This window comes from Coregonus lavaretus, assembly GCF_964263955.1.
Source record: "Coregonus lavaretus genome assembly, chromosome: 23".
In the NCBI taxonomy this organism is placed as follows: domain Eukaryota; kingdom Metazoa; phylum Chordata; class Actinopteri; order Salmoniformes; family Salmonidae; genus Coregonus; species Coregonus lavaretus.
The window spans coordinates 6,589,957-6,604,152 of NC_140010.1; the positions used below are offsets into that span (position 1 = coordinate 6,589,957).

At 43.4% G+C, this 14,196-nt stretch overlaps 1 protein-coding gene across 1 annotated transcript; it reads right to left on the reverse strand.

The window, feature by feature from the left end:
- Positions 1 to 10,988: 10,988 nt before the first annotated feature.
- Positions 10,989 to 13,306, reverse strand: LOC311150778 (calcium/calmodulin-dependent protein kinase II inhibitor 2-like). Its single transcript, XM_084188307.1, has 2 exons — positions 12,794 to 13,306; positions 10,989 to 12,095 (listed from the first exon to the last, which is right to left on the reverse strand). Exons 1-2 carry the CDS (start codon positions 12,957 to 12,959, stop codon positions 12,025 to 12,027), a joined length of 237 nt encoding a protein of 78 aa, XP_084044433.1. The 5' UTR covers positions 12,960 to 13,306; the 3' UTR covers positions 10,989 to 12,024.
- Positions 13,307 to 14,196: the final 890 nt, after the last annotated feature.

The window sequence follows — 14,196 nt, forward strand, 5'->3', positions numbered from 1 at the left end:
GTGTGAGTGTTCAAAACACTCCGTGGACCTCGTTGTGAAAGAAACAATTGAACTCATTAAGAACCTCTCAGTGCCAATACACAAAGTGTACACACACACACACACACACAGGGCTCTATTTTAACAAACTGAAGGCAGAGGTAAATCTAAGCGTAGGCGGTAGCTCTATAGGTTCAGGGGTGTCTCCGAAATATTTTAGCTATTTTCACTATTATAATTATCGGCGCACTTGGTGGCGTTGGCGCAAAAGGGCTGGGTTTTGATGAATATACAAGTTGTAGGTGTGTCAGGCTTGGCCCCTCACTAGCCAAACTGAACGTGCTCCATCGCTAAATGTGTGGTTGCTTCAAGTTGTGCATTTATGGTCTTCTATGGATTGCCTTGGAATCAACTTTAATTCCAATGTTAGTCCCGTTATAGTTTGTTAAATGGCTTACAGAAACGAAATAACAAAATGTACACCTATCTTTGCTAAATACCTTAACTTGAAATCATTTGCAGTCCACATTGTTCTAAGTAATTGCATGGCTTCAATAGCATTCACACTGATATAGGGGCTAGGCCGACTGTAAATTGCATTATGGCTGAGCATGGACATGCCAAACATTGTCAATAAGCAAGATTAAATTAATTATTGATAAGGCCTAAAAAGAGAGCAAATAATTCTAATCAAATTCTAAACAAAACGAACAACAACTTGTTTTAAATAGGCTAAAGGCTATGTCCCATGTATCTCAGATGGGTTCGATTCCCACGGGGGACCAGTACGAAAATGTATGCGTTCACTACTGTATGTCTCTCTAGATAAGAGCGTCTGCTAAATCACTAAAATGTCTAATGTAAATGTATGTCACACTTGCAGGCACCATAATTTCTCCCCGTGTGCATATCATATTAAAACAACGCAGACTATGGAGGGTTTTACACACATCCAAACTTTTCACAGTAACTGGACAAAGATCCAATATTAAGAGACAGTGAGAATGTCCACTCACCGTTATACTGCTCCCTAATAGGCTATGTTTTATGAACATACTCGGAACCATTTTACAGATCACATCGCATTCACACCACATCTCCAGAAGTTGCATTGCACGCGCCAGGACGTTGGAACCATAAAACCAGGAAGGTGAATCATTGTAATAAGGTTGGTTGTAATACAATTAAACAAAAAACAAGGAATCTGTTTTTTTAACAACAACAACAACAACAATAAATAAATGTAATTATATCATAAAATCAACAGGATAAAAAACACGCATTGCTGTTGAACCAGCCTTCGTTATAGTAGGCCTAAGAGAGGACTTGGGTTTTGAATTTATGAAACGAAATGGGAAAAAATATATTTTTAAATGTTTTAAATACAAAGTATACAGGCACCAAAAGCACATTAGGCTAATCTTGTTCCATGCGCATATGGTCAGTGTGCGTCACGGCTGGATAGGTTGCATTTCTGCTGTCAAAATTAATGCCATAACCAACCGATAAAACCAGCTTTTGGTTGGTCTTAAATATCCCTAACATCGTTGCCTGAAATTACCACTTTGGATCATGTTTTTAAGGACACGCCTAAAATATTTCCAACCCCTCCCATCTGAGCGCAAGCGTGCTGATGTTAAACAGGTAAATTGCCGAACCTGGTGTTAGGGCTGGAAAATGACAGTGCGACAGTTTTTACATGACGAAATTATAATAATAATAATATGCCATTTAGCAGACGCTTTTATCCAAAGCGACTTACAGTCATGTGTGCATAAATTTTTACGAAATTGCAAACTAAAGTGCGTTTGACACTAGCGACGCCTGAACTCATGCCTTAAGTCTCCCCCCTCCCCCTCTTCCCCCTTTCCCCCTCTGTCCTTCCCCTGTCCCCCTCCGCCCCCACTCCTTCCTCCCCCTGTCCACTAAAATCCTCCCCATCACCCTCCATTGTCCAACTGTACTGATTGGCTGTTTGGGTGTTATGGGGTTTCCAGGGTGATGGTGTGGGGTGGGGTGGCAAACAGGCTGTGGTGTGGGGTGGGGTGGCAAACAGGCTGACACCCAGCTGGTTATGTAACTAAGTGGCAGGGGGTTCAATATTGATAATGGATGATTTATCACTGGCAGGGTACCAGGCTATCAGCAGGGCTGGAGAGAGGAGGAGGAGGGTTCACTTCTGATGGGATCATGGGATAGTGTGTGTGGGGGGAGGGGGTTGTAGTTTGTGTGTGTGTGGGGAGGGGGGTGTAGTTTGTGTGTGTGTGGGGAGGGGGTTGTAGTTTGTGTGTGTGGGGAGGGGGTTGTAGTTTGTGTGTGTGTGGGGAGGGGGTTGTAGTTTGTGTGTGTGTGGGGAGGGGGTTGTAGTTTGTGTGTGTGTGGGGAGGGGGTTGTAGTTTGTGTGTGTGTGGGGAGGGGGTTGTAGTTTGTGTGTGTGTGGGGAGGGGGTTGTAGTTTGTGTGTGTGTGGGGAGGGGGTTGTAGTTTGTGTGTGTGTGGGGAGGGGGTTGTAGTTTGTGTGTGTGTGGGGAGGGGGTTGTAGTTTGTGTGTGTGGGGAGGGGGTTGTAGTTTGTGTGTGTGGGGAGGGGGTTGTAGTTTGTGTGTGTGGGGAGGGGGTTGTAGTTTGTGTGTGTGGGGAGGGGGTTGTAGTTTGTGTGTGTGGGGGGAGGGGGTTGTAGTTTGTGTGTGTACGTGCGTGCGCTTGTGCGTGTGTGTGACTGGCTCTGGGCAGGGCAGTGCAAAGAGATAATGCAATACTGAGAACTGAACCTGTCAAGTCCTCACCAGGCAGCTCAATACTGTCCCTCAATAAAGCAGAACAGTATCTATCATACAGTAACACGTATAACTTGTATAAATGCTATTCTTTGGCAGATATGGCATCGCTAGGGGTTCTTCTATCTCAAACATCTCCTAAAGTGGGTCTAGCGGTTCGATTAAACTTGATTAGACTTTGGGGACAGTCATAATGTAATGAAGAGACTGCATAAGCTCTTTCTCTATCACTCTCTCTTTTTTCCTCTGTCCCATTTCCTCCCCTCTGTCTCTCTCTGCCTTGGTGTTGATGGCTGTGTTGATGGCTGTGTTCAGACTAGTTTCAGTGAGCCAGCCAGCCTTCTCTGTTACTACTGTAGTGGTGATGGCTGTGTTCAGACTAGTTTCAGCCTTCTCTGTTACTACTGTAGTGGTGATGGCTGTGTTCAGACTAGTTTCAGCCTTCTCTGCTACTACTGTAGTGGTGATGGCTGTGTTCAGACTAGTTTCAGCCTTCTCTGCTACTACTGTAGTGGTGATGGCTGTGTTCAGACTAGTTTCAGCCTTCTCTGCTACTACTGTAGTGGTGATGGCTGTGTTCAGACTAGTTTCAGCCTTCTCTGTTACTACTGTAGTGGTGATGGCTGTGTTCAGACTAGTTTCAGCCTTCTCTGCTACTACTGTAGTGGTGATGGCTGTGTTCAGACTAGTTTCAGCCTTCTCTGTTACTACTGTAGTGGTGATGGCTGTGTTCAGACTAGTTTCAGCCTTCTCTGCTACTACTGTAGTGGTGATGGCTGTGTTCAGACTAGTTTCAGCCTTCTCTGCTACTACTGTAGTGGTGATGGCTGTGTTCAGACTAGTTTCAGCCTTCTCTGCTACTACTGTAGTGGTGATGGCTGTGTTCAGACTAGTTTCAGCCTTCTCTGCTACTACTGTAGTGGTGATGGCTGTGTTCAGACTAGTTTCAGCCTTCTCTGCTACTACTGTAGTGGTGATGGCTGTGTTCAGACTAGTTTCAGCCTTCTCTGCTACTACTGTAGTGGTGATGGCTGTGTTCAGACTAGTTTCAGCCTTCTCTGTTACTACTGTAGTGGTGATGGCTGTGTTCAGACTAGTTTCAGCCTTCTCTGCTACTACTGTAGTGGTGATGGCTGTGTTCAGACTAGTTTCAGCCTTCTCTGCTACTACTGTAGTGGTGATGGCTGTGTTCAGACTAGTTTCAGCCTTCTCTGCTACCTCCTGAGTGGCGCAGTGGTCTAAGGCACTGCATCGCAGTGCTAACTGTGCTACTAGAGATCCTGGTTCGAATCCAGGCTCTGTCGCAGCCGGCCGCGACCGGGAGACTCATGGGCGTCGCACAATTGGCCCAGCGTCGTCCAGGGTAGGGGAGGGAATGGCCGGCAGGGATGTAGAGCAGTTGATAGAGCATGGCGTTTGCAACGCCAGGGTTGCGGGTTCGATTCCCATGGGGGGCCAGTATAAAAAAAATAAAAAATAAATATGTATTCACTAACTGTAAGTCGCTCTGGATAAGAGCGTCTGCTAAATGACGTAAATGTAAATGTAATGTAAATGATGGCTGTGTTCAGACTAGTTTCAGCCTTCTCTGCTACTACTGTAGTGGTGATGGCTGTGTTCAGACTAGTTTCAAACTTCTCTGCTACTACTGTAGTGGTGATGGCTGTGTTCAGACTAGTTTCAGCCTTCTCTGTTACTACTGTAGTGGTGATGGCTGTGTTCAGACTAGTTTCAGCCTTCTCTGCTACTACTGTAGTGGTGATGGCTGTGTTCAGACTAGTTTCAGCCTTCTCTGCTACTACTGTAGTGGTGATGGCTGTGTTCAGACTAGTTTCAGCCTTCTCTGCTACTACTGTAGTGGTGATGGCTGTGTTCAGACTAGTTTCAGCCTTCTCTGCTACTACTGTAGTGGTGATGGCTGTGTTCAGACTAGTTTCAGCCTTCTCTGCTACTACTGTAGTGGTGATGGCTGTGTTCAGACTAGTTTCAGCCTTCTCTGCTACTACTGTAGTGGTGATGGCTGTGTTCAGCCTAGTTTCAGCCTTCTCTGTTACTCCTAATTGTTCTTTATGCTCTGGTGCCCAAGGCCAACAACATCTGCAAGCTGCTGCATACCCAATGCACACACTTATCTCTCTCTCTCTCTCTCTCTCTCTCTCTCTCTCTCTCTTATCACTCTCTCTCTCTCTGTTTCTCTCCCTGTCTCTCGCCATCTCTCTCTCTCTCTCTCTCTCTCTCTCTCTCTCTCTGTCTCTCTCTCTTATCACTCTCTCTCTCTCTGTTTCTCTCCCTGTCTCTCGCCATCTCTCTCTCTCTCGCTTTCTCTCTCACATACACACACCGTGTACCCTTTCCCATCTCTCTCTCGCTCTGTAAAATGTCCTGATAATGTATCCCTCTCCTTTTCTCCCCTCCCTCTTTCAGCCTCTGCCAATCCCTTCACATATGATGTTGTTTATATAGATTTTTGGTTTTGGTGCTTGTGTATGTGAGTATGACTGTGTGAGTGTATGTTGTCATGAAAGCTTACATATCCCCTGTTCATGTCACTGTGTGTACCATGATCTGAGTGTGTGAGGAATCTATCTATTCCACAACACAGTGCTACTGTATAGGCCTGGTTGATTTGACAGGGGGCCTCCTGCAAAGTTAAAGGGACTTGGCTCTAGCTGGGATTGATCCGGCAACCCTGTACGTCCATCAACTACACTAACTGCAATCCCAAATTGAGATAATCATATTTGACATGGTTATATAGGCGGAGATATATCTGAGCCCACCACCAGTTGTCCTTGTCAGTGTATGCTAATCAGTGTTATCCGTAGCATGGACTACCATGACAGGCGGCACAGCGATGGCTGTATGCTCAGTATATCAGTGTCCCTGGAGGCAGTATAATGCCATTAGTGATGTTAGTGTATGGAGGATTTATGTATTAGTGATGTTACTGTATGGAGGAGTTATGTATTAGTGATGTTAGTGTATGGAGGAGTTATGTATTAGTGATGTTAGCGTATGGAGGAGTTATGTATTAGTGATGTTAGCGTATGGAGGAGTTATGTATTAGTGATGTCACTGTATGGAGGAGTTATGTATTAGTGATGTTAGCGTATGGAGGAGTTATGTATTAGTGATGTCACTGTATGGAGGAGTTATGTATTAGTGATGTCACTGTATGGAGGAGTTATGTATTAGTGATGTTAGTGTATGGAGGAGTTATGTATTAGTGATGTCACTGTATGGAGGAGTTATGTATTAGTGATGTTAGTGTATGGAGGAGTTATGTATTAGTGATGTCACTGTATGGAGGAGTTATGTATTAGTGATGTCACTGTATGGAGGAGTTATGTATTAGTGATGTTAGTGTATGGAGGAGTTATGTATTAGTGATGTCACTGTATGGAGGAGTTATGTATTAGTGATGTTAGCGTATGGAGGAGTTATGTATTAGTGATGTTAGTGTATGGAGGAGTAGAGGTAGAGAGAGAGGTAGAGGTAGAGGTAGAGAGAGAGAGAGAGAGAGAGAGAGAGAGAGAGAGAGAGAGAGAGAGAGAGAGAGAGAGAGAGAGGTAGAGAGAGGGGGAGAGAGAGAGAGAGGTAGAGAGAGAGAGAGAGAAATAGAGAGGGAGAGGTAGAGAGAGAGAGAGAGAGAGGTAGAGAGAGAGAGGGGTAGAGAGAGAGAGAGAGAGGGAGAGAGAGAGGGAGAGAGAGGTAGAGAGAGAGAGAGAGAGAGGTAGAGAGAGAGAGAGGGAGAGAGAGAGAGAGAGAGAGAGAGAGAGGGAGAGAGAGAGAGAGGTAGAGAGAGAGAGAGGTAGAGAGAGAGAGAGGGGTAGAGAGAGAGAGGTAGAGAGAGAGAGAGAGAGAGAGAGAGAGAGAGAGAGAGAGAGAGAGGGAGAGGTAGAGAGAGATAGAGGGGGGGGCAATGGAGCTTTTTTATAACCTCTTCATTCTCTCCATTTTAACTGATACTGATATGAAAATCGACATACAAAATTATATTGAATTTGGTCACAACTGTATGTCTGTTAAAAGAAAGCAAAGAGGGACCCTCCGTATCTTTGAGACATTTACATTTACATTTACGTCATTTAGCAGACGCTCTTATCCAGAGCGACTTACAAGTTGGTGCATTCACCCTATAACTAGTGGGATAACCACTTTACAATTTTTTTTTGCCAGAGCAGCAAACAGTTTTGACTGGTGTTGTGAGACAGCATGTGCTTGCTTGCATGTGTGTGATTAAACTGGGATGCTGGCCCATGTTGACTCCTATGCTTCCCACAGTTGTGTCAAGTTGGCAGGATGTCTTTTGGGTGGTGGACCATTATTGATACTCACGGGAAACTGTTGTGCGTGAAAAACCCAGCAGCGTTGCAGTTCTTGACACAAACCGCTGCGCCTGGCACCTACTATCATACCCCATTCAAAGGCACTTAAATATTTTGTCTTGGCCATTCACCCTCTGAATGGCACACATACACAATCCATGTCTCAATTGTCTCAAGGCTTAAAAATCCTTAATTAACCTGTCTTCTCCCCTGCATCTACACTGAAGTGGATTTAACAAGTGACATCAATAAGGGATCATAGCTTTCACCTGGATTCACCTGGTCAGTCTGTGTCATGGAAAGAGCAGGTGTTCTTAATGTTTTGTATACTCAGTGTATATCTGCTATATATTGTGTACTGCTATATGCATGTCTGTCTGCACAGTGACAGACCATTGCCGCCCATACGTGAAAATATATGCACGCATGACTAAGTTGCTTTGGATAAAAGCGTCTGCTAAATGGCATATATTAGGATTATATTATCTGTTGATATGGAGTCAATAGTAACAGTAGGTGGTATCACTGGGGTGAGAGGGAGGCTAGCGTCACAATGAACATCATATGAGGACAGGATAATTATTCACAAGTGACACACACACACACACACGTATGTTTATATGTATGTATGTATGTATGTAAGTTTGTATGTATGTATGTACACTACCGTTCAAAAGTTTGGGGTCACTTAGAAAGGTCCTTGTTTTCCATGAAAACATACATGAAATGAGTTTGAATAGGAAATATAGAAAAATGAATAGGAAATGTAGTCATTGACAAGGTTAGAAATAATGATTTTTAATTGAAATAATAATTGTGTCCTTCAAACTTTGCTTTCGTCAAAGAATCCTCCATTTGCAGCAATTACAGCCTTGCAGAACTTTGGCATTCTAGTTGTCAATTTGTTGAGGTAATCTGAAGAGATTCACCCCATGCTTCCTGAAGCACCTCCCACAAGTTGGATTGGCTTGATGGGCACTTCTTACGTACCATACGGTCAAGCTGCTCCCACAACAGCTCAATAGGGTTGAGATCTGGTGACTGTGCTGGCCACTCCATTATAGACAGAATACCAGCTGACTGCTTCTTCCCTAAATAGTTCTTGCATAATTTGGAGCTGTGCTTTGGGTCATTGTCCTGTTGTAGGAGGAAATCGGCTCCAATCAAGGGCCGTCCACAGGGTATGGCATGGCGTTGCAAAATGGAGTGATAGCCTTCCTTCTTCAAGATCCCTTTTACCCTGTACAAATCTCCCACTTTACCATCAACAAAGCACCCCCAGACCATCACATTGCCTCCACCATGCTTGACAGATGGCATCAAGCACTCCTCCAGCATATTTTAATTTGGTCTGCGTCTCACAAATGTTCTTCTTTGTGATCCGAACACCTCAAACTTCGATTCGTCTGTCCATAACACTTTTTTCCAATCTTCTTCTGTCCAGTGTCTGTGTTCTTTTGCCCATCTTAATCTTTTATTTTTATTGGCCAGTCTGAGATATGGCTTTTTCTTTGCAACTCTGCCTAGACGGTCAGCATCCCGGAGTCGCCTCTTCACTGTTGACGTTGAGACTGGTGTTTGTATGTATGTATGTATTTATGTTTCTATGTTTGTATGTATGTTTGAATGTATGTGTGTTTGTATGTATAAAGAGCAACAAGTCGATGGTAAGGCATGCCTATCTGACTTGGTACTCAACATCAATGGTGATAATGTAGCAGCATACAAAACACACACACTTTCCCTCTTACATACACACACATACAATGGTTGATGGTAATGTCTTCTGGTTTCCCCATGCATGCCAACAGGTTCAGTAGAAACAATATGACAGAGTTCAAACGCACACACTTTCACTCACAAAGTGCAACAAATTGGTCAGTGGTGATTGGTGGTCATGCCCCTTCCAACTTAGTACTCAATATCAAAGGTGACAGTTTATCAGGCTATGAATACACACACACACACACACACACACACACACACTTCCCGCAGCTCAACAAAGGTGGATGGTAATGTATTCCCATTGGGTCCAGCGGAGACAGCAACAGGAAAGTCAATAGCTGCTATAGTGTGGGTACTGGGAGTGGAGAGGCTTGTGTTGTTATTGGTGTTGTTATTGTCTGGAGCTTTACTGAGTGATACTACCAGCTTTTGTCAAAATAATGTCATAAAGAAATTATGCATTTTAGCTAACCTTAACCCTAACCCTTTTCCTAACCTTAACCTAATTCTCCTAACCTGCTACGTTAATTCTCATAACCTGCTGCGTAAGTTCTCCTAACCTGCTATGAAAAGTCAAATCTGACGATAATTTGACAAAAGCTGGATCCCTTCTAGCCATGACTGCCACTATGTGTGGGGCACTATGTTAGTGTGGATGGCCTGGGGCCTAGACCCGTGTTTACATTCACACACGTTGTATCTCAGGTTAGGATAGGGACTTTGATAGATAATGGATTGGTGTTGTATTCCTGCGGGCCCTTGTTCCAATAGATTCCCTGGCCTACTAATGTAGGCAAATCTCTAATTTGTTCCCCACCATGTTGCATTGCACTACATTTGACCAGAACCATCTGGTCATCAGGTAGACATAGCCTATAGTTGTGTTAGATGGATGGCCTCCAATAGGCCTACCTCACATAGTCCTCAAAGACTATGAGCTATGAGTGAAGACGGCCTACATCAGGACTTGAGGCAATAAGTAGCCTATTATCTATGTTCATGATTAGTGTTTCTCAAATGGTGGGTCGGGAGGACGTGCTGCTGGTCTCTTCTAAAGCCTGTAGGCCCTGGTTTAGAAATACTTTTTTGTTTATCAGGTGGGTCTCCTCCTGTAGCTCAGTTGGTAGAGCATGACCGCTTGCAACGCCAGTGTTGTGGGTTTGATTCCCACGGGGGGCCAGTATGAAAAATGTATGCACACACTAACTGTAAGTCGCTCTGGATAAGAGTGTCTGCTAAATGACTCAAATGTAAAAATTTCACAAATTGGAGAAGCACCGTAATCCATTGGCCTTCCTCTGTCCCCTCTATACCCTCTTCCACCAGTGGGAGTAGGCCACAGTTGTAGGGCTCAGTTTGTTTAATGGGACTATGGGAATGTGGTTCAACATCTTTGTGATGTCCAACAATGCTGTGGATGTACAGACCAACTGTCATGTGTTATTGTTTGTGCTATGTGATAATGGAGTGATCTTGGAAAATTAATACCGTAGGACCACATTTTACATGTTCTTCCACCATTTATTAGTTCACCAAATACAGTGAAAATGGCATCATAATATACAATGACTCATTCTTAGAATGTCATGACAATTTTGTTGCTTTTTTGCTTCATAAAACGATGTTTCATTATTGAAAGTATTAAGTTTTCATGCACAACAAACCATATTCAGTTTCCTCAAAAGAATGGTACAAGATAAACGAAATAAAAAAACATAACTGTAATGTCCAAAATCGGTCAAATAACGTGTTATTTGAGAATACTCGTAAACAGTGCAATATACTCTAAAATCGCAATTTTCTAACAAATGCATCAACGAAGCTTAAGTCACAGTATACGATTTCTCAATAATAGTTTAACATTGATGTGTACAAAACCCCAAACACATTCAGTTAGTCTTTAAAAAAACGTCAGTCCCTTTGATATAGAATGAGAAAAGTCAACACCCAAATCTCTTAGATTCTCCGTTATATAGGCTAGTCTCAATCTGCATATCCTCTCTATAATACAAATATTTGTGTTGATGAACTGTAAGATGATAAACTAGCATATCATTTTTAAATAACAATTATTTAAATATAAAAATACAAATATGAATTTTTTAATATGAATTGAAGCGTGCCAGGGTAAGAGTGGTTGGCACCTGTGATGGCACCAGAGGGAAAGATCATGCAAATAGATAGATAAAATAGTCGACTTTTAATTATAGAACACGAAAAACACGAATAATTGCAACATCAAAATAAATAAATTAAAAAATATATATTTTCCCATTAATTTCATGACTATTGTTTCAAACATTTATAATTTGCCTATCTCTGCTGGCCTCCTTCGATATTTATAGTCTGTAAAAGTGAAACAGATAGCCTATGGGCAGGTGCCGGTAGGCTAAGGTTACATGAAGGCGCTGACCTGCATCTTTAACCATGGGGGGTAATGTAAGCCCATGTATCAATTTCATTCAATTGAACCTGGGGACTATGCATTAGGCCTACTAGCTTATTCTTTACAGGTGAAGCCAAAGTGAATATAGGCCTACGAAAGAAAATATTAACATTGCACCATCCTCGGTATATATATATTTTTACACACAATGGATTTCTTCTAGTTACTGGACTTCAGTGTTTGGTTGGTCTGTATTAAAAAGCGTTAGCAGCAATCGGGATCGGAATGCATTCTACGTTCGACCAATGCTGAAAAGTACAGCTCCCTTGAACGCAATGTCGCCGATTGTTATCAACAATGCAAAGCCTGCAAGGGGAATATGGTATTCGAGCATAGGCCGTCTACTGGGTACAACTATAGAAACAGAGCTTGAAATTAGATTCTGCCACCAGTTCTAGTTTTGTGTTGCTTGCGGCGCTTTTGGAAGATGATCGTGAAGTTATGGTAAGTTCATCCATCAGAAGAAGTCAGCTGAGGTTGAGACATGGAGCCATGGTCAGCCCATCTCAACATCACGCTGCGCAGCAGAAGTTAAAATCGGGTTTCATCAAATTGTCAGCAACCACATGATAAATCTCGGTTATTTTCGGAGTCTTCCTCAAACTCTTCCTCTGCTTTCTCGTCCAATCTTCACATCTTTCTTTCCACCCCTTTCCTTCCTCTTGTCTTCGCTTCGTGCCATCGTTTCTCCTACAATCCTCGAACATGCACAGCCGACAAGTGCTTCAAATCGGTGATCAAAATAAAAAGTCTGCAAGGCATTGGTCATCTTTAAACGCCTGGTGACGACTTGTCTGCCATCCCCTTTAGAACGTCGTCTATTCGGTCGTCTTCGATGACCACTGCGGAGGGGAGAAGCAATTATGTTAATATTTATTTGATTATGTTTTATTAGATTTATGTATTACATATGTTTAACCTTTATTTGATCAGGGAGTCATCACTGTCATATCATAGGCTATAGGCCTAACTGTTTCATAAATATGTTTTACAGACAACAAATCGAGTAGGCTAATTGCAAAGGTTTTGGGGACTGGTGCAACACAAAGGGATATATGTCGTTGTGCCAAACCCCTGACTTTGGTCGTGGAAACAATGCTTTGTCCATAATGGCGCAAAGCCAACCGCGCGCCCTAGACGCTGTCAGCACTTCCAATTCCCACTCCATGCAATAGGGAAATGTGCCCTTTTTAAAAAGACTGAGAGCGTAACTAATGTAGACATTTAGCCTAGTAGCCTATAGATACTCAAATTCATTTTGATATCACATCGGTAGTCTATTCTCATTCGTCACTATCAACGGGGCGCATTGTGGTCAGCCATTGACCTTTGTTATATCAACAAATAAACGTTTGCCTCGTAATTTAGAGGTCAAATGCATATCTGTTGCATTTCGGTGTTGTATAACAAGTAGGCTAGGCAACTGTAGCCTAGGTTAAAGTTAAATATCACCATAACATGCATGGGTGGCCAAGCCTTTGTTTTTGTTGCCCAAACCAAAACCTCTATTCAACAATCCATTCCAATAACCAGATCTTACCTCTCTTGGCTCTGCCGATCTGTCCCAGCTTTGGGGGTCTTTTCGCTTGCGACGCCCCGAAGAACGAATTGGTGTCCTGTAGCCCGCAGCTAAAGGACACCTGACTGGCCTCGCTGTCTCCATAGCCGCTCATTTTCCCCTCGCTGTACGGCAGTACCTCGGACATTATTGCACGGCAGAGACTGACGGATCAACAGCGCAAAAATAAAAAACGATTTAAATTCGGCGGCTATAGTCGATGTAGCCCAGAAATCCTTGACTTGGTAATTGCACTTGTCGAGCTTTCTGGTGAAAATCCGTTTGGAAAATCACTCGTTGGCTTCTTCGTGCTTAGCCAGCCTGTGAAGGTTGAAGGTGCAGAGTCCGGGATGAGGCGGGGTGGTTGCAGGCTGTTGTGTCGCTGGTCGAGATAGAGCAGAGGAAGAGCGGTCTGTACGACTGTGTTGCTCGATGAAGTCTGATGAAGAACGTGGGAGATCCCGGGATCATAAAAGGAAACCCAGGCGGAACGGTGAAGTCATCCATCCGGGTGTGTGTGTGTCTTTGTGTATGTCTTTGTGTGTGTGTGTGCGCTGGGGGACTCCGAATGCTGGAGGAGTAAGGGTGACATCAACAGGCGAGATATATGTATATGTGCCGTGGAGGTAGCAGAAAGTCATGTTCACAGACCTAGAGCTACAGGAGCAACGGTGAAATAAACATTTAATTTGGTGCATAATATTTTCAATACTGAACAAAATGTGTAGCCTTAAAAACGTATTAAAATGTGACGATATTTACGCATATGCCATAGGTTAATTATATTTAATCTGAGAATTATAATAGTTTATTCGCGCAATTGCGCACAGTGGGCTAGACTACAGTTATTGGAATAGCCTTATGTTTTGTATCTATATGCTTGACATTGTTATGTTTCTCTCCTCGTATGTAGTATATTTCCTTCCTGTAACCAGGAAGGTTGCTTGACATTGACTCTGGGGACACGAGGTTCTCACAGGAAATCATTACCTGCTCCTTTGTGCGTCTGTCTGCCCACAGAAGTCGGAAGTGCCTATAAAATGAGTCACGCAAATCTTTTCCCGTATACATCATAGCTACAGCCGCAGCGGGTAAACGAGGTTTACACATTTCACCAATGCACTTCTGCGCATATTCTCCGTTGATGGTTTACAAGTTACGCCTGACAACCATCGAGATGATCTGGACCACGATGATAATAATGTTGATGTGCCTCAGGGCCATACTGGTGTGGTTCAGATGTCCAAGACAGCCGCTGTGGTGATTCTCTCTGTGTCTGTTTTTGGCATCCTCCTCATCGCTGTGGTACTTACCTTCAACCCACATGCGTTTCCCAAAACACGACGTAGGGAGAACTTTGACTGAGTGCGTCGTTGGAGCATGTG